Source organism: Rutilus rutilus, assembly GCF_951802725.1.
Source record: "Rutilus rutilus genome assembly, chromosome: 1".
In the NCBI taxonomy this organism is placed as follows: domain Eukaryota; kingdom Metazoa; phylum Chordata; class Actinopteri; order Cypriniformes; family Leuciscidae; genus Rutilus; species Rutilus rutilus.
In genome coordinates, this window is record NC_140209.1 from 24,642,473 (window position 1) to 24,668,619 (window position 26,147).

At 37.7% G+C, this 26,147-nt stretch overlaps 2 protein-coding genes across 3 annotated transcripts in view; both read right to left on the reverse strand.

Moving 5' to 3' along the window:
• Positions 1-5,033: 5,033 nt before the first annotated feature.
• slc25a38a (solute carrier family 25 member 38a) lies at positions 5,034-17,938 on the reverse strand. Its single transcript, XM_084430035.1, has 8 exons — positions 17,714-17,938; positions 17,386-17,447; positions 9,920-10,032; positions 9,753-9,837; positions 8,752-8,931; positions 7,977-8,145; positions 5,911-6,077; positions 5,034-5,180 (listed from the first exon to the last, which is right to left on the reverse strand). The coding sequence occupies exons 2-8, from the start codon at positions 17,398-17,400 to the stop codon at positions 5,058-5,060; spliced, it is 852 nt and encodes a 283-aa protein (XP_084286161.1). The 5' UTR covers positions 17,401-17,447; positions 17,714-17,938; the 3' UTR covers positions 5,034-5,057.
• A 937-nt stretch (positions 17,939-18,875) lies between these two features.
• Positions 18,876-26,147, reverse strand: part of myh9b (myosin, heavy chain 9b, non-muscle) — a 59,421-nt gene continuing 52,149 nt past the window's right edge. For both annotated transcript variants that reach the window (XM_084434324.1, XM_084434325.1), the window contains 4 exons: positions 22,166-22,374; positions 21,871-21,979; positions 21,619-21,791; positions 18,876-20,298 (listed from right to left, as the gene is read on the reverse strand). In XM_084434324.1, the coding sequence (XP_084290450.1) occupies positions 20,190-20,298; positions 21,619-21,791; positions 21,871-21,979; positions 22,166-22,374 (600 nt within the window). In that variant the 3' untranslated portion in view covers positions 18,876-20,189. The remainder of the gene's footprint in view (positions 20,299-21,618; positions 21,792-21,870; positions 21,980-22,165; positions 22,375-26,147) is intronic.

Below are 26,147 nucleotides of genomic sequence, written 5' to 3' on the forward strand. Positions count from 1 at the left end.
GGAGAGACTTCTCGGTTGAACTCTGTTGTACATTCTGTCGCAACTTCTGTTTGCTTTGAGACTTACTGTCCTCGATGTCGGAGTCACGAATGTTTACACAGCGAACAAACATGTTTGAATGTTTTTAATTAACGTTTATTTTATATGGAGACATGAACAAACCTCAATAAGAGAAGCAGTGAAAGTGAAAATGAACGGAAAACTAGGACGATAATGTGCGCTCTGTGTGTGTGTGAGTGTGTGTGTGTGTGTGTGTGTGTGTGTTATCAATAGGTTAAAGTATCTATGGCAAGCCGTTTTAACTTTTATTCATTTCCGGGATATGAATTGTTGATATCAACAATTACATTTTTGATATCAACAATTACATTTTTTGATATCAAAAATGTAATTCTTGATATCAACAATTTAATTTTTGATATCAACAATTGAATTCTTGATATCAACAATTTAATTCTTGATATCAAAAATGTAATTCTTGATATCAACAATTGAATTCTTGATATCTGTAATTATATTTTCACTAGTGAAATCTCACCATAGGCTGCCATTCAAAATCAATTGTTGATATCAAGAATTGAATTGTTGATATCAAGAATTACATTTTTGATATCAAGAATTACATTGTTACTAGTAAAAATGTGAATTACTGATATCAATAATTCAATTGTCACTAGTTGAAATATATATTATTGATATCAACAATTGAATTGCTACTAGTAAAAATTTTCATTTTTGATATCTGAAAATGTATTTCTGATATCAATATTATTTCAGATATCTAAAATGGCTTTCTTACTAGTAACAATCACATTCATGATATCAGAAATTAACATTGTCACTAGTGAAAATGGAATTATTGATATCAAAAATGAACATTGTTACTAGTAGCAATTCAATTGTTGATATCAAGAATAGACATTTCAACTAGTGACAACTGAATTCTTGATATCAAAAATAAAGGTTTTTACTAGTAAGAATTGTATTTCTGATATGTGTATTCAGAATTTTAACTAGTAAGAAATACATTTTTGATATCTGTAATAGTTTTGTTGCCCTTTTAACATTTAAAACACATGTAGGATATGAATTGTTGATATCAACAATTAAATTCTTGATATCAACAATTAAATTCTTGATATCAACAATTAAATTGTTGATATCAACAATTAAATTATTGATATCAACAATTCAATTCTTGATATCAAAAATGTAATTGTTGATATCAAAAATGTAATTGTTGATATCAAAAATGTAATTGTTGATATCAACAATTTAATTGTTGATATCAACAATTGTATTTTCACTAGTGAAATCTCACCATAGGCTGCCATTCAAAATCAATTGTTGATATCAAGAATTGAATTGTTGATATCAAGAATTGAATTGTTGATATCAAGAATTACATTGTTACTAGTAAAAATGCAAATTCCTGATATCAAGAATTCAATTGTCACTAGTTGAAATGTCTATTCTTGATATCAACAATTGAATTGCTACTAGTAAAAAATTTCATTTTTGATATCTGAAAATGTTTTTCTGATATCAATATAATTTCAGATATCTAAAATGGCTTTCTTACTAGTAACAATCACATTCATGATATCAGAAATTAATATTGTCACTAGTGAAAATGGAATTCTTGATATCAAAAATGAACATTGTTACTAGTAGCAATTCAATTGTTGATATCAAGAATAGACATTTCAACTAGTGACAATTGAATTCTTGATATCAAAAATAAATGTTTTTACTAGTAAGAATTGTATTTCTGATATGTGAAACTGGAATTTTAACTAGTAAGAAATCAATTCTTGATATCAACAATTGATTTTGAATGGCAGCCTATGGTGACATTTCACTAGTGAAAATACAATTACAGATATCAAGAATTATAGTTTTTACTAGTTGAAATTCAATTGTTGATATCAAGAATTATCATTTTAACTAGTGAAAATGTAAATGCTGATATCAACAATTAGCATTGTTACTAGTGGAAATGTAATTCCTGATATCAAAAATTGCCATTGTTACTAGTAGAAATCTAATTCCTGATATCAATAACTATCATTTTAACTAGTGATAATGTAGTTGTTGATATCAAAAATTCGTATCCTGCGAATGATTAAAAGTCAAAACGGCTTGCCTATTGCCATTCCCAGGATATAAATTGTTAATATCAAGAATTATAGTTTTTACTAGTTGAAATTCAATTGTTAATATCAAGAATTATAGTTTTTACTAGTTAAAATTCAGTTGTTGATATCAAGAATGAACATTTTTACTAGTGGAAATGTAATTCCTGATATCAAAAATTGCCATTGTTACTAGTAGAAACATTATTCCTGATATCAAGAATTATTATTTTAACTAGTGAAAATTTAATTGTTGATATCAAGGATTCATATCCTGGAAATGAATAAAAGTTAAAACGGCTTGCCATAAAGTATCGGCTAATCAGGATGAAACGAGAGCACGATCATCACGTCCCTAATTTAACTGGGTTAAAATGTAAAATTAAAACAACTAAAAATAATAATAAAATTAGCTGTACAGTATTTCATAGACAACTAGATGTTTACTTACACAAAAATGATATTATTAATTTTCTCCACAATTCCATTATTATTGTTGCAGCAGTAAAACTGTGGTAGTAATAATTAAAATAGACATGAAATAACAAAGATTCTGAATAAATAACTTTTTATTTAAAATAAAAGACCCTAAAAGCCTCTTTCAATTTTCTTTTTTCAATGTCCTAACCATAGACTGTAAAAAATAACATAAAATAGGTCCTAACTCTAACATACAAAAAAAAAAAAAAAATTGTGGAAATGTTCTGGTAAAATTATTATATCAGAAACAAACTATATAAACCATCCAAGTGGTAAAAATATAAATCATTGCAGTGGCATATTTGTCAGAGCCAAATGTAAAGCATTTCACTTTTTTTTCAGCCTGTCATGTAATGATTGTCCAGATCAGCATGTGTCTGTTGTCTTGTAATGGTGTTCTTTCCTTTGACTCGTTTGCGTAAGAGACTCGTTTGAGGTCATCGGTCTTATCAGCGCCCCTCATTCAGAAAGGCTTCGTTTCTGCGGATGACCCTCGTTCATATCAGAAAAATACAGATTGAGCTGGAAAAACTCAATTTACCTCACAGGTTGATCATTACAGAAACATTTGTGACAGGTTGAACTGGCAGACGAGTTTAGGAAAGGCATGTCGATTTCCCAGTCTCCTATAGCCAGTTTGAGCGATCTGCCCCAGACAGAAACATATATTGTTGGCCCAGATGCATTCCACATGTGCTAGATTTGGGCTGGATCTGGGCTGACACTTTTGAATGAGGGTACTTTACATTTACATAAATAAGGAGGGATTGTGTGAATGGAGGGAAGCGAAGAAGCCCCTCCCTACATTTGTTCTCGCCAGGGGGGTAATCGAGCGCTCGTTTTCCGTACCACCCCCGGAAGCCGCCATTGGCTAACAAGCCTTCACCTGCTGTTAGCATCCCATTGACTCCCATTCATTTTGGCGTCACTTTGACAGCGAATAACTTTACATCTGAGGTGTTTAAAGACTCCATTTGTCCATTATTTATTTCTAAAGAAACACGACAATGTATAAAAGGCTCCATTACCTTGTAGCTTCCGTTATGGCCCCGCAGCAGTTTTTGTAAAAGTAGGCTAACGATTGCGTCATAACCACGCGACTCTCTGGAAATTACCGTATAGACAGGAGGAGAAGCTCGCAGTCAATCGGGGGGACGTGGAGGCATAAAGTCCGATAAAGTCAAGGGAGAAGCCCATAGAGAGTCATGACGTTGCACCTGCTCCTAGCTCATGGACAGCTCCTACTCACGCTCTCCGTCTCTGCGAGATTCGGAAGGGAATGGTTCAGATTTCGTTTGGCACAGCTACTAGAAAACTTACAATTGTCAGGCAGGCTGCTCACGTCACATCCACGTCGTTAAAGGTGAACTAAGTAACTTTTTTACCTTAACTGAACAGCTTCGGAGTCACTGGAATGGTTATAATACTTATTTCGGGTTGAATGGTGGTCGTTTCGCACCCCTCCTGGTGCCCGTGAGCGGAAAATACGCACTTGCAACTTTGAGACGGCGGGCCGCCGGCAGCCGCGTCAGGAAGTATCGCGTGATATCAGGTCTCGCGATGTAAACAACTGCTTTACGGCCAAAAGAAATCTGCTAAAATGCTGTCACTATTGCGCTCCCTCACGCTGTTCGAACCCGAATGAAGAAGACGTTTTAAAGAATATCCCATCTGCTTTGATGTCGTTGATCTGCTAGCCTCTGGTGTCTGAGAATCGCCAACGAGTTTTTACAACAGTGTTGTCAAATATCTATTCCGAAGCTGTGGGGGGAGCTCTAGAGAGAAACCTGCGAACAAAAAGCGAGAATACAGCGTAGAAATCCCGAAGCTACTGAGTGCTGCTTTAAGCTCAGTTTGAGTCTGCGCAGTACGCTCAGCCATCAGGAAGTGAAAGCTTCTAATTTGCTTCACTTCTCTCCGTTGAAACCAATGGGGTCGCTGTTTCCAGTTTATATACTGTCTATGGTTCTCGCAGAAGCCGTTGCACTTGGATATACATCACAATAGGGAAGAAAAATGATCACAAATTCTGTTTCATGTTGGCTTTAATAATAATAATTTGATTTAAACAACATATCAAGTTAACCTGGCAATCATAACCTGCAACATAAGACTATAAAATAAAACAGATTATGACTGTCTTAAAGCAGCTCATGAAGCGACACTGTATAAAAATGTTAGAAGCAGCGTAATTTACTCAAAAACAGACAAGACAAGCTGAGCTGACATATAAAAGTGCGTTTCAAAGCTCAATATCGGTGTTCAAAACGTTTCTGGCTTCAGTTCACTGTGATTGAGAATCAAAGCAGTTTGTGATGATCAAACAGCTCAATTTCTCTGGACCCACATGATCCTCACCATGTAGGACCTCAGAGTCAAACACTGAAACATCAGACGTCCCGTGTGAAGATCTCGATCAGGCTGTGATGTGTTCGATCGCTCTCAGGACTGGAGGCCCATCTGAGCCATCAGCTGCTCGTACACCGTCCAGGCCATCGCCGCCATCATGGTTCTCCTCAGAGAGCGAGGAACCGCACCGCGGAAAAACCCCACCAACCCCTGATCCTGACAGACAGACAGACAGAGGCATCACTTCAATTAGTTTTATTTGAATATTTTAGGTATAGTAATTTTGTTGTGTGTGTTTGTCATTTTAATAAGCTTTTAATTTTTAAACTATATATTTATATGCCTTTTTTGTTATTATTATTTCAGTTTTTCGTCATTTTAGTTTTAGGAACATAATTTTAGTATTCAGCTTAATAAAAAAAAAAATATTAGTGGAAGTGGATTTACACTAGAGGTCGACCGATTCATCGGTTTTGCCGATATATCGGTAATATATACATAATGTATATAGACGACAAACCTGTGAAATCATTTAAAAAATATCACATTCAAGAGGCTCACACAGAATCTACAGACTTTTTTTTCTATATTTTTGGTATCTGTGGAATTATGAGGAACGCAGATTCAAATGGTGAAGAGTGTAATTTTTAAGATTCAAACAGAAATGTTTATTTAAGCGTCAAAAACAGAGCAGGGAACTACTAGCCGATGGCAGAAGTGTTTGGGGAAACCTGTATGAGCACAATCAGATTCAGTTCTAGCTTGTAATGACTAATCTATCTAATGATTATTATTGCACTATATTACAGTAATATCTGCCTTGCATCATGTCTATAAAACCCCTCAATCATGGTTAAATCAAAGTAATATACAGCCTCTCATAGAAGCCGAGTGCCAGTCTGAGGCAGCAGAGAGAGGTGCATGTTGGGAGACGAGCACCTGTTACCTTGTAAATGTATCGCAGCACATCTGACGTCCTGCTGAAGACGTCTGGACTCACTTGAACATGAGTTTTCACCACATCCGCCGGCTGGGTCACGACGGAGGCCAGGACGCCGGCCAGAACCCCACAGCTGAAGTTAGCCAGCGGCGCGTAAGACGACTGACTGATCTCTGAGAGAGTAACAGAGTTTATCAGTGCAGTCTGTTACACAATGAAGGAATGACTGGACAGCTCTCTTATCTCATATGGAGAAACATTTCCACATCATGAGCAATATTCCTGTTACCTGTTATCACACCAAACCTCTCAAGGCTCTGAGAAAAAAAATGTCCCAAAAGGACAAGGGGATGGAAAAAATATGAGATGGGAGGAAACACTGTATTTCTTTTTTGTTTACTTGCAAAATCTTTGCTTTCCTATGAGAAACTTTGCGGGAAATCGCAAAATTTTGGTGTTCCCGTGAGACATGTTGCATTCGCTTGCAAAACTTGTGTTCCTCCGGGGAACTGCATTCACTCGTAACAATTTTGCATTTGCTCACAAAACTTCTGCGTTCCTTCGAGATATTTTGCAACAATTGCGTGTTTATATCTGAGAAAAGAAATCAGAATTGCGATAGATAAACTCCCAATTGCAAAAAAAAAGTCAGAATTGCGAGAAAAAAGCCAGAATTGCGAGAAAAAAAGTCATAATTGCAAATAAAAAGTCATAATTGCGAGAAAAAAGTCATAATTGTGAGACATAAACTGGAAATAGCGAGAAAAGAAATCAGAATTGCGATATATAAACTCCCATTTGCAAAAAAAGTCAGAATTGCAAGAAAAAAGTCAGAATTGCGAGAAAAAAGCCAGAAAATTGCGAGAAAAAAAAGTCAGAATTATGAAAAAAAGCCAGAATTGCGAGAAAAAGACAGAATTGCAAGATATAAACTCGCAATTGCAAGCAAAAAGTCAAAATCGCGAAAAAAATAAATAAATCTGAATTGCTAGACATAAACTGGCAGTTGCAAGAAAAAAAAATCTGAATTGCGAGATAAATTGCAATTATCTTTTAAATTGCTTTATTCTCCTGAGAAACGTTGCATTTGCTTGCGATTTTTTTTTCGTTCCCCTGAGAAACATTGCATTTATTCGCAAAACTTCTGCGTTCCTTCGAGATATTTTGCAACAATTGCGTGTTTATATCTCACAGTTCTGAGAAAACAAATCAGAATTGCGATATATAAACTCCCATTTGCAAAAAAAGCCATAATTGCAAGAAAAAAAAGTTAGAATTGTGAGATATCTCGCAATTGCAAGTAAAAAGTCAGAATTGCGAGAAAAAAGTCTGAATTGTGAGACATAAACTGGCAATTGCGAGAAAAGAAATCAGAATTGTGATGTATAAACTCCCATTTGCAAAAAAAGCCATAATTGCAAGAAAAAAAAGTTAGAATTGTGAGATATCTCGCAATTGCAAGTAAAAAGTCAGAATTGCGAGAAAAAAGTCTGAATTGTGAGACATAAACTGGCAATTGCGAGAAAAGAAATCAGAATTGTGATGTATAAACTCCCAATTGCAAAAAAATCCGAATTGCGAGATTATTAGTAAGATAATTATCTTTTCAATTGCTTTATTCACGAGAAACGTTGCATTTGCTTGTGATTTTTTTTGCTTTCCCCTGAGAAACGTTGCATTTGTTCACAAAACTTGCGTTCCACTGAAAAATTCGTAAGACTTTTAAGATCAGCTAGAAATTTTGCATTTTTTAACAAACAAAATAATAACAAAATGATTGCGTTAAAATTATTCCGTTATAATAATAATTAGTTCCCCTGAGAAAGTCACGTTTGCTTGCAAAAAATTGTTTTGTGAACAAACTAATAATATAATATTTCCTCCCATGACACGGATGTTCCAGTACAAATTTTGTTTTTTAAATCCTAACTTTCTTTCTATAAAATAATTATGAGCCAGATGTTTCTTGGTAAAATGAACCCTTTAAAGCTGCTAAAATTCTATTGAATCAAACACATAGTTGAAGTACATGTAGTGTATATCACACTCTCTATCACAGTGTGTGTTCAGACCTGGTGGCAGTGAGTATTTGGCCTGGCTGTAGATCATGACGTATATCCCGGAGAACGGTGCGTCTCTGAGCAGTGTGGCCGTCAGACCGGAGAACAGGGCCTTGGGTCCCTCCGTCCGGCACACGGACCGCAGCGCTCCTGACACACTGCTGTACTGATAGCGACCACTCTGAAACACACACACACACACACATCATGGTTTCACACTCTCTCATGAGGCCAATCTACATTAGTGTTCAAGAGTTAGTAAGATATTTGAATGTTTTTTAAGGAAGTCTCTTCTGCTCAACAAGGCTGCATTTATTTGATCAAAATACAGTAAAACACTCAAATATTATTACAATTTAAAATAGCTGTTTTCTATGTGAATATAGAGTAAACTAATTTATTCCTGTGATCAAAGCTGAATTTTCAGCATCATTACTCCAGTCTTCAGTGTCACATGATCCTTCAGAAATCATTCTAAAATGATGATTTAATGATCAAGAAACATTCATTATTATTATCAATGTTGAAAACAGATCATATTTTTGTGGAAACTGTTACATTTTATGTTTCAGCATTCTTTGACGAAAGGAAAGTTCAAAAGAACAGCATTTATTTGAAACCGCAATCTTTTGTAACATTATAAATGTGTTTACTGTCACTTTTGATCAACTTAATGCATCCTTGCTGAATAAAAATAATTTTTACAAATAAAAATGCACATTTTGAATGCTAGTGTATTGATTTATCTACACACATAATGTATGTGTGTACACACACACACACACACCTCGAAGCGTGTTTTGATGACAGTGACGGGCAGCATGCAGACGCCGGCCACACATCTGGCTCCGGCTCCCAGCAGCACTGAATGCAGGGGCCCCGGGGCCCCGTCAGCAGAAAAACGCTGCTTTAGTGTGAAATACGTGCTGAAGTAGATCCCGACTCCTGGAATACAGCGCACAAACGACTGTGGAGAGAGAAACAGAGAATATAATAGGGTTGCACAATTAATCGCAATGAAACCGCACGCGATTTGGCAAAAGGCTGCGATTATTTTATACCCAGTTTGTCAGTGCAGAACGGCTGATCGGTAGTAAATGCCTCTCCATCTGAACACCAGAGGGCATCTCACACACACACACACATACACACAAACACAAACACACACACTACATATCCATCTGAACACCAGAGGGCATCTCACACACACACACACACACACACACACACCACATATACATCTGAACACTAGAGGGCGTCTCACACACACGCCAAATATGCCCCGCCGCAGAAGTAAGATAACACACATCATTCCAGGAAACCCCTATTGCTGTATCTGAATAAACAGAAGATTGAAGCGCTTTGATTAAACATGACTAATAAACACACGACTGCCTAACTGTGTAGGAAGCCTCACAGAAGGAGGAGCTCAGCTCTCGTTATGAAGTGAGTTTGGAGTAAAAGCATGTTATTAAATGTTGTCTTTTGTTGAACAAGAGGTTCATAAATGCTTCTCATGTTTGGAAAGATGTTTGACGCGTGTTGCTTTTTCAAATGCACGTTATAAGAGACTCAAACTCAGTGCTTCCAGATGGAGCAGCGTTTACAGAGCCGTACGTCACTGACAAGCTGCGCATAAAAAATAATCACAGCCTTTGCGATTTCATAATTGCGATAAGCCAAATCGGTTTAAGTGCGATTACATGTAAATTGCGATTAATCGTGCAGCCCTAGGATATAACCACACAAACAAACAGAAGTATCGTCTCGGATGAGTGTGACACTCACAGGTGAGACGCCTCTCCACAGTCCCAGGAGCTTCTCGGTCCGCAGGACACTCACAAACACCTCCACCATGCCGACCCGACCCGACCTGAAGCACAGAACACAGTTCAGTCACACTTCCTTCAGCCAGACTGAAGCGGTCCTCGACCCCATCCCATGTGTGCACTGACCCGGGCTGTAGCGTCTGCAGGCGCGTCTTCAGCAGGTCCAGGGGCTGGAAGAGCAGCGTGGAGCATGTCCCGCTCAGAGACCCACACATGAACGCCTTCAGGGCCGGATGAGCCTGAAACAGGGTTCAACAGGCATAAACAGTCAGTCAAAAACTGCTCTGATCATATCATTTTAAATAATTCTGATTATGGTAAAAAAAAATAAAAATGTGTGTTTATAAAAATAGAATATATAAATATGTAAAAATGGAAAATAGCAAAAAAATTATTCAAAATATTAATAAAAACTATAATAGTATATTAGTTATACTAAACTTAAGCAATAAAAATGTTTGCTACTTGAAATAAAAATAAATAAAAATAAAATCAGCTAGTCAATATTTCTCAATTTACTTGTTTTACATTTTATGAAAAGAAGTAATCAAATAATACATATTTTATATAACATATAGAGATGTTTATATTATATTATATATATATATATATATATATATATATATATATATATATATATATATATATATATATATATATATATATAAATTTAAATGGAAGATATATAATAAAAAAAAAACACTGTTACACATTAGTTTTAGCTGTGGTGTATTTTGGCCATCATAGACACACCGATCAATGAAAGGATTTCATGAGTGAAAGATATGAATGTGATGATGTAATGCATGACCCAGCAAAGATTCAGTTCTGCTAGACTTTAACTGAAGCTTCTCGCCTGTGTGTCTGTCTACCATTTAACCAAGCCCCACCTCTTTTCAGAGGACTGCTTCACACGGACCAATCAGAATGCAAAAAACGAGAGGCTTGGCTAAATCCCGCCCCTTCATAGGATTAACAGAGAAATTGGCAGTCTGCAAACGCTTGAAGTAAACAACAACAAACTCTGTATAATCAGCCCGTTCAGGCCTTTAACTGCATATTACAATCACTATATATGATCAAATGCACTGAACATGTTAAACCCCATGGTTTGAAACGTGACAATCCTCCAGCTACTGTGATATGGCACAGTCAGAGCTAAGTATCTGCCATATCACTAACCAGATAACATGACTGATATGACCCTGTAGAAACAGGGCAAGTTGATGTGACAGGATCGAGTCAGAGGTCAGAGTTCAGAGGGAAACTGCAGAACAGACAAAATTACACATTTCAACTAAACTGAATGTCCAGTTTTGCGTTATGTAGTGTATAGCCTACTTTCTGTTGCATACATTATACTGTAGAAGGTTGCATGTGAATGAGAAAAACATTTCAATTTCAATAGATTTCAATGTTCTCTTGCAAACTTGAATTGTCGTGAGAAACTGCGTTCGCTAAAAAAACTATTTTGTTCATCTGATAAACTTTGCGTTGGCTCTTGAAACTCTTGCGTTCCCCAGTGAAACTTTGCGTACATCTGATAAACTTTTCGTTCGCTCTCAAAACTCTTGCGTTCCCCTGAGAAACTTTGCGTTCATCCAAGAAAAAGAAACTTTTCGTTACCCTGGGAAACTTTGAACGTTGATCTGAGAAACTTTTTGTTGGTCTGAGAAACTTTATGTTCGCTCTCAAAACTCTTGCGTTCATCTGCTAAACTTTGAGTTCATCCAAGAAACTTTGCGTTCATCTGAGAAACTTTACGTTCATCCGAGAAACTTGGCGTTCATCCAAGAAACTTTGCGTTCGCTCTCAAAACTCTTGCGTTCCCCTGAGAAACTTTGCGTTCGCTCTCAAAACTCTTGCGTTCCCCTGAGAAACTTTGAGTTCATCCGCTAAACTTTGCGTTCGCTCTCAAAACTCTTGCGTTCATCCAAGAAACTTTGCGTTCGCTCTCAGAACTCTTGCGTTCATCTGCTAAACTTTGCGTTCATCCAAGAAACTCTGCGTTCATCCAAGAAACTTTGCGTTCATCTGAGAAACTTTGCGTTCATCCGAGAAACTTTGCGTTCATCCAAGAAACTTTGCGTTCGCTCTCAAAACTCTTGCGTTCCCCTGAGAAACTTTTTGTTCTCTCTCAAAACTCTTCGGTTCACCTGAGAAACTTTGCGTTCATCCGAGAAAATTTGCGTTCAACTGAGAAACTTTTTGTTCGCTCTCAAAACTATTACGTTCCCCTGAGAAACTTTGCGTTCATCCAAGAAACTTTGCGTTCATCCGAGAAACTTTGCGTTCATCTGATAAACTTTTCGTTCACTCTCAAAACTCTTGCGTTCATCTGCTAAACTTTGCGTTCATCCAAGAAACTTTGCGTTCATTTGATAAACTTTGTGTTCGCTCTCAAAACTCTTGCGTTCCCCTGAGAAACTTTGCGTTCATCCAAGAAACTTTGCGTTCATCCGAGAAACTTTGCGTTCATCCGCTAAACTTTGCGTTCATCTGCTAAACTTTGCGTTCATCCAGGAAACTTTGCGTTCGCTCTCAAAACTCTTGCGTTCCCCTGAGAAACTTTTTGTTCTCTCTCAAAACTCTTCGGTTCATCTGAGAAACTTTTTGTTCGCTCTCAAAACTATTGCGTTCCCCTGAGAAACTTTGCGTTCATCTGAGAAACTTTGCGCTCATCTGAGAAACTTTTCGTTCATCCGAGAACCATTGCGTTCATCTGAGAAACTTTTCGTTCACTCTTAAAACTCTTCGGTTCATCTGAGAAACTTTTTGTTCGCTCTCAAAACTATTGCGTTCATCTGAGAAACTTTAAGTTCGTTCTCAAAACTCTTGCGTTCCCCTGAGAAACTTTTTGTTCTCTCTCAAAACTCTTCGGTTCACCTGAGAAACTTTGCGTTCATCCGAGAAAATTTGCGTTCAACTGAGAAACTTTTTGTTCACTCTCAAAACTATTGCGTTCAACTGAGAAACTTTCTGTTCACTCTCAAAACTATTGCATTCCTCTGAGAAACTTTGCGTTCATCTGAGAAACTTTTTGTTCACTCTCAAAACTATTGCGTTCCCCTGAGAAACTTTGCGTTCATCCAAGAAACTTTGCGTTCATCCGAGAAACTTTGCGTTCATCCGAGAAACTTTGCGTTCATCCGAGAAACTTTGCGTTCATCCGCTAAACTTTGCGTTCATCCAGGAAACTTTAAGTTCGTTCTCAAAACTCTTGCGTTCATCCGAGAAACTTTTTGTTCTCTCTCAAAACTCTTCGGTTCATCTGAGAAACTTTTTGTTCGCTCTCAAAACTATTGCGTTCCCCTGAGAAACTTTGCGTTCATCTGAGAAACTTTGCGCTCATCTGAGAAACTTTCGTTCATCCGAGAACCATTGCGTTCATCTGAGAAACTTTTCGTTCACTCTTAAAACTCTTCGGTTCATCTGAGAAACTTTTTGTTCGCTCTCAAAACTATTGCGTTCCCCTGAGAAACTTTGCGTTCATCTGAGAAACTTTAAGTTCGTTCTCAAAACTCTTGCGTTCCCCTGAGAAACTTTTTGTTCTCTCTCAAAACTCTTCGGTTCACCTGAGAAACTTTGCGTTCATCCGAGAAAATTTGCGTTCAACTGAGAAACTTTTTGTTCACTCTCAAAACTATTGCGTTCAACTGAGAAACTTTCTGTTCACTCTCAAAACTATTGCATTCCTCTGAGAAACTTTGCGTTCATCTGAGAAACTTTTTGTTCACTCTCAAAACTATTGCGTTCCCCTGAGAAACTTTGCGTTCATCTGAGAAACTTTGCGTTCATCCAAGAAACTTTGCGTTCATCCGAGAAACTCTTGCGTTCATCTGCTAAACTTTGCGTTCATCTGAGAAACTTTGTGTTCATCCAAGAAACTTTGCGTTCATCCAAGAAACTTTTTGTTCATCTGAGAAACTTTGCGTTCATCTGAGAAACTTTGCGTTTGCTCTCAAAACTCTTGCGTTCCCCTGAGAAACTTTGCATTCATTCAAGAAACTTTGCGTTCATCCGAGAAACTTTGCGTTCGCTCTCAAAACTCTTGCGTTCGCTCTCAAAACTCTTGCGTTCCCCTTGAGAAACTTTGCGTTCATCCAAGAAACTTTGCGTTCATCCGAGAAACTTTGCCTTTATCCGAGAAACTTTGCGTTCATCCAAGAAACTTTGCGTTCATCTGGTAAACTTTTCGTTAACTCTCAAAACTCTTGCGTTCATCTGTTAAACTTTGCGTTCATCTGCTAAACTTTGCGTTCATCCAGGAAACTTTGCGTTCGCTCTCAAAACTCTTGCGTTCCCGTGAGAAACTTTTTGTTCTCTCTCAAAACTCTTCGGTTCATCTGAGAAACTTTTTGTTCGCTCTCAAAACTATTGCGTTCCCCTGAGAAACTTTGCGTTCATCTGAGAAACTTTGCGTTCATCTGAGAAACTTTTCGTTCATCCGAGAACCTTTGCGTTCATCTGAGAAACTTTTCGTTCACTCTTAAAACTCTTCGGTTCATCTGAGAAACTTTTTGTTCGCTCTCAAAACTGTTGCGTTCCCCTGAGAAACTTTGCGTTCATCTGAGAAACTTTGCGTTCATCTGAGAAACTTTTCGTTCATCCGAGAACCTTTGCGTTCATCTGAGAAACTTTTCGTTCACTCTTAAAACTCTTCGGTTCATCTGAGAAACTTTTTGTTCGCTCTCAAAACTATTGCGTTCCCCTGAGAAACTTTGCGTTCATCTGAGAAACTTTGCGTTCATCTGAGAAACTTTAAGTTCATCCGAGAAACTTTGCGTTCATCCGAGAAACTTTGCGTTCATCCGCTAAACTTTGCGTTCATCTGATAAACTTTGCGTTCATCCAAGAAACTTTGCGTTCATCTGATAAACTTTTCGTTCACTCTCAAAACTCTTGCGTTCATCTGTTAAACTTTGCGTTCATCTGCTAAACTTTGCGTTCATCCAGGAAACTTTGCGTTCGCTCTCAAAACTCTTGCGTTCCCCTGAGAAACTTTTTGTTCTCTCTCAAAACTCTTCGGTTCATCTGAGAAACTTTTTGTTCGCTCTCAAAACTATTGCGTTCCCCTGAGAAACTTTGCGTTCATCTGAGAAACTTTGCGTTCATCTGAGAAACTTTTCGTTCATCCGAGAACCTTTGCGTTCATCTGAGAAACTTTTCGTTCACTCTCAAAACTCTTCGGTTCATCTGAGAAACTTTTTGTTCGCTCTCAAAACTATTGCGTTCCCCTGAGAAACTTTGCGTTCATCTGAGAAACTTTGCGTTCATCTGAGAAACTTTAAGTTCGTTCTCAAAACTCTTGCGTTCCCCTGAGAAACTTTTTGTTCTCTCTCAAAACTCTTCGGTTCACCTGAGAAACTTTGCGTTCATCCGAGAAAATTTGCGTTCAACTGAGAAACTTTTTGTTCACTCTCAAAACTATTGCGTTCAACTGAGAAACTTTCTGTTCACTCTCAAAACTCTTGCGTTCATCTGCTAAACTTTGCGTTCATCCAAGAAACTTTGCGTTCATCCAAGAAACTTTTTGTTCATCTGAGAAAATTTGCGTTCATCCAAGAAACTTTTTGTTCATCTGAGAAACTTTGCGTTTGCTCTCAAAACTCTTGCGTTCCCCTGAGAAACTTTGCGTTCATCCGAGAAACTTTGCGTTCGCTCTCAAAACTCTTGCGTTCCCCTTGAGAAACTTTGCGTTCATCCAAGAAACTTTGCGTTCATCCGAGAAACTTTGCGTTTATCCGAGAAACTTTGCGTTCATCCAAGAAACTTTGCGTTCATCTGGTAAACTTTTCGTTCACTCTCAAAACTCTTGCGTTCATCTGTTAAACTTTGCGTTCATCTGCTAAACTTTGCGTTCATCCAGGAAACTTTGCGTTCGCTCTCAAAACTCTTGCGTTCCCCTGAAAAACTTTTTGTTCTCTCTCAAAACTCTTCGGTTCATCTGAGAAACTTTTTGTTCGCTCTCAAAACTATTGCGTTCCCCTGAGAAACTTTGCGTTCATCTGAGAAACTTTGCGTTCATCTGAGAAACTTTTCGTTCATCCGAGAACCTTTGCGTTCATCTGAGAAACTTTTCGTTCACTCTTAAAACTCTTCGGTTCATCTGAGAAACTTTTTGTTCGCTCTCAAAACTGTTGCGTTCCCCTGAGAAACTTTGCGTTCATCTGAGAAACTTTGCGTTCATCTGAGAAACTTTTCGTTCATCCGAGAACCTTTGCGTTCATCTGAGAAACTTTTCGTTCACTCTTAAAACTCTTCGGTTCATCTGAGAAACTTTTTGTTCGCTCTCAAAACTGTTGCGTTCCCCTGAGAAACTTTGCGTTCATCTGAGAAACTTTGCGTTCATCTGAGAAACTTTAAGTTCATCTGAGAAACTTTAAGTTCACTCTTAAAACTCTTGCGTTCCCCTGAGAAACTTTGCATTTATCTGTGAATAATTTGCGTTCATCCAAGAAACTTTGCATTCATCCAAGAAACTTTGTGTTCATCCGAGAAACTTTGCGTTCATCCGAGAAACTTTGCGTTCATCTGATAAAATTATTGTTCACTCTCAAAACTCTTGCGTTCATCTGTTAAACTTTGCGTTCATCCGCTAAACTTTGCGTTCATCCAGGAAACTTTGCGTTCGCTCTCAAAACTCTTGCGTTCCCCTGAGAAACTTTTTGTTCTCTCTCAAAACTCTTCGGTTCATCTGAGAAACTTTTTGTTCGCTCTCAAAACTATTGTGTTCCCCTGAGAAACTTTGCGTTCATCTGAGAAACTTTGCGTTCATCTGAGAAACTTTAAGTTCATCTGAGAAACTTTAAGTTCACTCTTAAAACTCTTGCGTTCCCCTGAGAAACTTTGCATTTATCTGTGAATAATTTGCGTTCATCCAAGAAACTTTGCGTTCATCTGAGAAACTTTTCGTTCATCCGAGAAACTTTGCGTTCATCTGAGAAACTTTTCGTTCACTCTTAAAACTCTTCGGTTCATCTGAGAAACTTTTTGTTCGCTCTCAAAACTATTGCGTTCCCCTGAGAAACTTTGCGTTCATCTGAGAAACTTTGCGTTCATCTGAGAAACTTTAAGTTCATCTGAGAAACTTTAAGTTCACTCTTAAAACTCTTGCGTTCCCCTGAGAAACTTTGCATTTATCTGTGAATAATTTGCGTTCATCCAAGAAACTTTGCGTTCATCTGAGAAACTTTGCATTCACCTGAGAAACTTTTTGTTCCCCCGAGAAACTTTGAGTTCATCTTATAAACTTTTGTTCGCTTACAAAACTATTGCGTTCCCCTGATAAACTTTGTGTTCCCCTGAAACCTTTTTGTTCGCTCTTAAAACTCTTGCATTCCCCTGATAAACTTTTTGTTAATCTGAGAAACTTTTTGTTCGCTCTCAAAACTGTTGCGTTCTCATGAGAAACTCTGCGTTCTCTCGCAAAACTCTTGTAATGGAAATAATGATGTAAGATAAAATACATGAATGCTTTTGCGAGCAAATGCAATGCTTTATTTTTATTTTATTATAAGAAACAAATTCACTGTCTAAACTTTTGACTATTGTATAACAGGTTTGCAAAAAGCAATAAAACACAGACTTACCAGCAAGAACTCCATGTTGTTTGAGATGATCAGTAAGTTTGTCCTTGAGAGCAGCCCAGCTTCTGAAAACACCAGTGATCTGAGAATGAATTACTGACCGCATCTATTTAATTTCACACGAACTAACATCACTTGACTATTTCTCTCAACACACACACACACACTCACTCACTCACGCGGTGCTTATTATTCTATGAGTGTGTGCACCGTGCCTCTCATTCATGCGCGCGCTTCCCACGTGAGGTGCACATTCATTTGGTTTTGACTGAGTGATGTTTTAAGCCAGAAAAAGTAACAACAGCTTACTGAGTTATAAAGATCAGCTCACCTCTTCTAGTCTATGATCCGCGGCGGGTGTTCATCATTCTGGGAAATAGGGTTTCCAATTAATGTTGCTGCAAAGGTGGAAAATATTCCCAAATGACCTCGGTGGGTAATTACTAAGCTTTCGAAATAAAAAGTAATAAAACAATAATATAATAATAACGAAAAGAAACAGAAGATGTGGCGATCACACACCGGTCATCAGTAGGTTCAGTAGCACTGTCAGTCTGTCTGCACGCGCTTCACAGGTAGGTATTAAAGAAAGGGGCGGGGCCTGGTGAAGGTGTGTCATACACTAAATCTGATTGGCCCATTACCAGCTAGCGGTTGCAGAACAGTGCCCAAATGTAACAGTTAAGAAATAGGCTAATGTTCTCTCACACAAGAAAATAATAGTGATAAAAATTATCTCAGTGAAACACAATCATAAACACACAGATTTATAAATTCGCTTCAATGCAAAGCAGATAAATCCGCTCAAAACGGCTCTGTCTGCATTTGTGCGCGCTCTCGTGGCAGAACGCGGTAAAATTGCATTTATTATGGTCAGTCAGAACTGGCTGTACCATTTAATTCATGAATACTGTTCGGGACAGGTAGCCTACCATGTGGCAACTCTCCTTTTGAAAACCATTTTCATCAGTCATTTATTACACGGTGAACATAAATATTTAATATTGAGTTCCGTTCACATATTTTGCAAAATGGATTAGCAACAATGCAGCAACAGGTTCTAGACGCGCAGGCTTTTTTCAAGAGAAAAAAAGTATGAAAAATATGTTTTGCCAATAAATACGGTTGTTGTATTTTCTTGTATAGGCCTACTTGAATATTTGTAACATACTCTCCTTTTTTTGTTAATTAAAAAAATATTTTGCCAATAAATATTTGGTGAGAAAAATAGATGAAAGAAATGCTGAGGTAGGGAACAACAGTTATGTTTTACATTCAGATTATAAACATTTATTTTATTTGTTGCTTCATTCATTTGATGTTAAAGTTCATTACTTTATAGGGCTACATCTATTATGTGGTACAGCAAATTGTTCAAAAACAGTCCATTTTACTATTTAAATTCAGTTTATGGACCTTGTTTTGTAGCTACTAGCTAGCCTAGAATAAAAAAGACAAGAAAAAAAATCAAGTAAAGAGACATACACTTTAAGCGGTTTTGGAAAAGCCATTTTATTGCATATCATTATAACGATTTATGACAAATCTCTCCAGATATCATTTAGGAGCTGCAGAGAGAGAACATAACACAACATCACAAAGTCATTATTGGGAGACAATGAGAATGAGAGAGAAAAATGCTCTACGTATCCATACATAATCAATAATAGTACATTTCTCTCACTTCCCAGCAGTGTGAGCGGAAAAGCAGAAACTGAGCACGAGCTTCGAGGAGTGAGATCGACAACCCCTTAAAATCCTCAACAGAATAATCTCTGCCTTTCTGCGAGAAACCCCGAAAGAGAAATCCAATACAGATCGCGGAATAATCAAATATGATGTCAGCGAGTTTTAAACGTGATCAGAGGTAGCCACGGAAACCGTTCCATATTTCAAAAACTCCCGCCAAACGGTGGATTCCCGCCCTGCGAAGCCGTGCTCAGAGTTTACAGTGTGTATGTGTGTGAGAGAAACCGTCAACCCATCCACCCTTCATGCCCTGAACATTAATAAAGACACATATACTTGAAGGAAAAGAGGATCAGAAAATATCCAAATAGTAGATTTAAGGCGATAGTGCATAGTCTAAATGAGTTCGTGCATTGCCTACTCTGTCTTTATTCCTTCAATCTGCAGCAACAGTGCGAAAACACACACCTTTTATTGCTCAGAACAAACAGACACAAATCTTTCCCCATTTCATGTGCATATATGGTGACAATCTCTAATATTTTCCGTGCTGGTTTGAATTACTAAATGCCTTATTTGTGTGTAAAGCCCAGAAAGCGTAACTGTATGATACTATCTGTAATTATCATCACAATCTCTTATTTACCAGCAGAGGCGCAAGCGCTATGTTCATCCTTATACCATTATAAAAACGTACGAATAAAATACAGTTGTGTAGAAAGCAACGTCGCTTTGGTCCCCTTCAAATAAGTTCTTTCTTCACTTGTTTTTTTTTTGACTCATTTTTTTTCTTTTACTTCACTTAGAAAAATAGATCCAGAATCGGGACTATCATTGAGGGAATGTGTCCTTACAAAAAATATCATTCCGCTCTTTTCTAATCTAGACGATGACATGAAAACACGAATTTGGTCCTCAGTGCGAGTGAAGCTGTTGAGTGTGATTGTCAAGAGAACCATTGTGTGTGTTTTTTTTTTAATACACTATGGCACTAAAATAACGATAATATAAAAAGACGAGAAGGAATCTCTGAGTTTTCCTGGACGTTATCGTCCGAGACGTGTGTGTGTGTGTGTGTGTGTGTCTGTGTGTGAGGGAACGCTGCGGTTCGGCTTCTTTCACTCTGGTTTGGGTTCAGGGGTTTCGCTCTTGGCCTCTGGGTCTTCATCGCTCTCGATTCCCGAGCGGCTGACGATGCGACGCATGGTGAAGGGTAAATCGCCACGCCTGGACACAAAAACACACATTTCAATGTCAGATATGCATTTGATCACATATGCAAGGTACTGGGATATTGACCCTCCGGTGACTTGTCCTGAAAACTGTTGGTTTTTTTTATTGCGTAATCTAAAAAGAAAAAGTATAGGAACATTCTGGAAGCTTGTTACACGGAACGCAACTTTCAATTTTCTTTATTTTATCTCATTGCGACTTTAATTTCATAAACTCAAGACTTTCTTTCTTGCAATTGCGTGATAGAAAGTCGAAATTACCTTTTAAATCGTTTTATTCCGTGGCGGAAATAAGATCAGATAAAAAAAGAACAATAGAAAAATTCCAAATAGTTGAACATAATTGGAATGTTTTTTTTGGAATTATTGTATACATAATTAAACCGGAGAATGTATTAATTTATATGATTAATATAATAAATCAGGAAACTAGATGAGGTAAAATAAACCATGCGTATGAGTCGACATTCCCTTTATTTGTGCTTATGTGAACCAGTGTACACTATTATAGTTTTTATGTTTATATTTTCAGTTTAATTTTAAAGGTTTAGTCATTTTGTTCCATTTCTGTCATTTTTATTAGTTTTTTTTTTTTTTTAATGTCTAAATAGTTTGTATTCATTTTTAATTTCAGTATTAGTTAAGTATCATTTTCTAGCTGAAATTGTAGCTATGATTTATTTTATAACCCTGATGTGAACGTGCTATAACTCTGATGAAATATAAAATTTCTCAAATTGACAGATTAATAATCGCAACTGAAATATTGAGCAAAATGACGAGAGTAACCGATATATGGTTTAGCTGTGCTGTTCTTGCGCACCTGAGTTTGCTGTCACTTACAGTGTAAGCCTTCTTTACTCAGGCTCATTTGACTTACTTTATTGTTGTGAACATGTATAATTTTAACATAAGGTAACACTTTATTTTACAGTGTCCTTGTTACATATGTTACATAGTAATAAGAGTAAATTATGCATAATTACATTCAACTAACCCTCAACCAAACCCTAATCCTACTCTAACCCTAGAGTAAGTACATGTAGTTGCTCATTATTACTCAGTACTTAAATATATAATTACACTGTAACAATGACACCTTCAAATAAAGTGTAACCTAATATTATATAACTTACTTTATTTGGATGGCAAAAGGTGATTGAAATTTAAACTTGTTATCTCAAATAACCGCAATGAACCGTTTATAGTTTTAGTTTACAACAACCCTGATGTGAACGTGCAATAATTCCGAGATGAGTCACAGTACGTGTCATCGGTCGTGATGAATAATTGCAGCTGTGGTGTTGTTGCGCACCTGAGTTTGCTCTTGAGACTGTTGACCTCGCGGTTCATGGCGTCGGCCGATTCGGTGGCGTCCTCCAGCTCTCTCTGCAGTTTCCTGCGGTTAGCGTTCGCTCGCTGCGCCTCCTCCTCCGCCTCCTCCAGCTGACGCTTCAGCTGCTTCATGCGGCTGTTCAACTTGTCCGACTGCAGACAATCACAACCAGCGTCACAATCTGCTCAAACGTGCTGCGGTGGTGTAATGTGCACAGAGAGCGTGAGTCACCTGGTCTTTAAACTGCTCGGAGTTGCGTCTCTCGTCGTCCACCTGCAGAATCACCTCCTTCAGCTTCTTCTCTGTACGACGCACCAGTTTGGACGCCTGCTGCCGCTCTCTAAACACACACATCATGCACAATCAGTCAAGTGCTTTTACTGTCATTAGAAATACACATTTATGTCTACAAATAAAAATGCATCCAAGTAAGTATGTAATTGATATATCTTGTATGGTACATAGTAGGGGTGATACAATATATCGCAATACAAAAATGCAACTATGTATCGTGGATTCCCCTCACTTGGTCTCGACGTCGAGCTGCTCCTCCAGCTGAATGATCTTGGCCTCCAGGGCGGCGATGGAGGCCTTGTACTTGCTCTTCACGGCACCCTCCAGTTCAGTCAGTTTGAGCTTCAGCTCCTTATTCTGCCGCTCCATCTGTGATCGAGCGCCTTCCAGACGCTGTGTGGTGCTGCGCTCGGCCGTCAGCTCCACGTTTATCTGGTCCGTCTACACACAGAGAGAGAGAGAGATATTGGTAGACATTTCGTAGACACAGAACACGTTTTGTTAATCTTGCGTTCGTCTACAGACAAACGAGAGCGATATTCGTAGACATTTCGTAGACACAGAACACGTTTTTAATCTTTCGTCAGTCTACAAACGAGAGCGATATTCGTAGACATTTCGTAGACACAGAACACGTTTTTAATCTTTCGTCAGTCTACAAACAAGAGCGATATTCGTAAACACAGAACACTTTTTTTTATCTTTCGACGGTCTACAGACAAACGAGAGAGATATTCGAAGACATTTCGTAGACAGAACACGTTTTGTTAATCTTGCGTTCGTCTACAGACAAACAAGAGCGATATTCGTAGACACAGAACACTTTTTTTAATCTTTCGTCAGTCTACAAACGAGAGAGATATTCGAAGACATTTCGTAGACACAGATCACGTTTTGTTAATCTTGCATTCGTCTACAGACAAACGAGATATTCATAGACATTTCGTAGACACAGAACTCTTTCAACCATCTACAGACAAATGAGAGCGATATTCGTAAACACAGAACACGTTTTTTAATCTTTCGATGGTCTACAAACGAGAGAGATATTCGAAGACATTTCGTAGACACAGATCACGTTTTGTTAATCTTGCGTTCGTCTACAGACAAACGAGAGCGATATTCGTAGCATTTTGTAGACACAGAAAATGTTTTGTTAATCTTTGGTCTGTCTACAGACAAACGAGAGCGATATTCGTAACATTTCGTAGACACAGAACACGTTTTGTTAATCTTGCGTTCGTCTACAGACAAACGAGAGAGATATTCGAAGACATTTCGTAGACACAGATCACGTTTTTAATCTTTCGTCAGTCTACAAACAAGAGCGATATTCGTAAACACAGAACACTTTTTTTTATCTTTCGACGGTCTACAGACAAACGAGAGAGATATTCGAAGACATTTCGTAGACAGAACACGTTTTGTTAATCTTGCGTTCGTCTACAGACAAACAAGAGCGATATTCGTAGACACAGATCACGTTTTTAATCTTTCGTCAGTCTACAAACAAGAGCGATATTCGTAAACACAGAACACTTTTTTTTATCTTTCGACGGTCTACAGACAAACGAGAGAGATATTCGTAGACACAGAACACTTTTTTTAATCTTTCGTCAGTCTACAAACGAGAGAGATATTCGAAGACATTTCGTAGACACAGAACACGTTTTTAATCTTTCGTCAGTCTACAAACGAGAGCGATATTCGTAGACATTTCGTAGACACAGAACACGTTTTTAATCTTTCGTCAGTCTACAAACAAGAGCGATATTCGTAAACACAGAACACTTTTTTTTATCTTTCGACGGTCTACAGACAAACGAGAGAGATATTCGAAGACATTTCGTAGACAGAACACGTTTTGTTAATCTTGCGTTCGTCTACAGACAAACAAGAGCGATATTCGTAGACACAGAACACTTTTTTTAATCTTTCGTCAGTCTACAAACGAGAGAGATATTCGAAGACATTTCGTAGACACAGATCACGTTTTGTTAATCTTGCATTCGTCTACAGACAAACGAGATATTCATAGACATTTCGTAGACACAGAACTCTTTCAACCATCTACAGACAAATGAGAGCGATATTCGTAAACACAGAACACGTTTTTTAATCTTTCGATGGTCTACAAACGAGAGAGATATTCGAAGACATTTCGTAGACACAGATCACGTTTTGTTAATCTTGCGTTCGTCTACAGACAAACGAGAGCGATATTCGTAGCATTTTGTAGACACAGAAAATGTTTTGTTAATCTTTGGTCTGTCTACAGACAAACGAGAGCGATATTCGTAACATTTCGTAGACACAGAACACGTTTTGTTAATCTTGCGTTCGTCTACAGACAAACGAGAGAGATATTCGAAGACATTTCGTAGACACAGATCACGTTTTGTTAATCTTGCGTTCGTCTACAGACAAACGAGAGAGATATTCGAAGACATTTCGTAGACACAGAACATGTTTTCTTAATCTTTGGTCTGTGTACAGACAAACAAGAGCGATATTCGTAGACATTTCGTAGACAACACTTTTTTTAATCTTTCGTCAGTCTACAGACAAACAAGAAAGATATTCGTAACATTTCGTAGACACAGAACACGTTTTGTTAATCTTGCGTTCGTCTACAGACAAACGAGAGAGATATTCGAAGACATTTCGTAGACACAGATCACGTTTTGTTAATCTTTGGTCTGTCTACAGACAAACAAGAGCGATATTCGTAGACATTTCGTAGACAACACTTTTTTTAATCTTTCGTCAGTCTACAGACAAACATGAAAGATATTCGTAACATTTCGTAGACACAGAACACGTTTTGTTAATCTTGCGTTCGTCTACAGACAAACAAGAGCGATATTCGTAGACATTTCGTAGACACAGAACACGTTTTGTTAATCTTGCGTTCGTCTACAGACAAACAAGAGCGATATTCGTAGACATTTCGTAGACACAGATCACGTTTTTAATCTTTCGTCAGTCTACAAACAGACCGATATTCGTAAACACAGAACCCTTTTTTTTAATCTTTCGACGGTCTACAGACAAACGAGAGAGATATTCGAAGACATTTCGTAGACAGAACACGTTTTGTTAATCTTGCGTTCGTCTACAGACAAACGAGAGCGATATTCATAGCATTTTGTAGACACAGAACATGTTTTGTTAATCTTTGGTCAGTCTACAGACAAACGAGCGATATTCGTAGACAACACTTTTTTTAATCTTTCGTCAGTCTACAGACAAACAAGAAAAATATTCGTAACATTTCGTAGACACAGATCACGTTTTGTTAATCTTGCGTTCGTCTACAGACAAACGAGAGAGATATTCGAAGACATTTCGTAGACACAGAACACGTTTTGTTAATCTTGCGTTCGTCTACAGACAAACGAGAGAGATATTCGAAGACATTTCGTAGACACAGAACATGTTTTCTTAATCTTTGGTCTGTCTACAGACAAACAAGAGCGATATTCGTAGACATTTCGTAGACACAGAACACGTTTTGTTAATCTTGCGTTCGTCTACAGACAAACGAGAGAGATATTCGAAGACATTTCGTAGACACAGATCACGTTTTGTTAATCTTGCATTCGTCTACAGACAAACGAGATATTCATAGACATTTCGTAGACACAGAACTCTTTCAACCATCTACAGACAAATGAGAGCGATATTCGTAAACACAGAACACGTTTTTTAATCTTTCGATGGTCTACAAACGAGAGAGATATTCGAAGACATTTCGTAGACACAGATCACGTTTTGTTAATCTTGCGTTCGTCTACAGACAAACGAGAGCGATATTCGTAGCATTTTGTAGACACAGAAAATGTTTTGTTAATCTTTGGTCTGTCTACAGACAAACGAGAGCGATATTCGTAACATTTCGTAGACACAGAACACGTTTTGTTAATCTTGCGTTCGTCTACAGACAAACGAGAGAGATATTCGAAGACATTTCGTAGACACAGATCACGTTTTGTTAATCTTGCGTTCGTCTACAGACAAACGAGAGAGATATTCGAAGACATTTCGTAGACACAGAACATGTTTTCTTAATCTTTGGTCTGTGTACAGACAAACAAGAGCGATATTCGTAGACATTTCGTAGACAACACTTTTTTTAATCTTTCGTCAGTCTACAGACAAACAAGAAAGATATTCGTAACATTTCGTAGACACAGAACACGTTTTGTTAATCT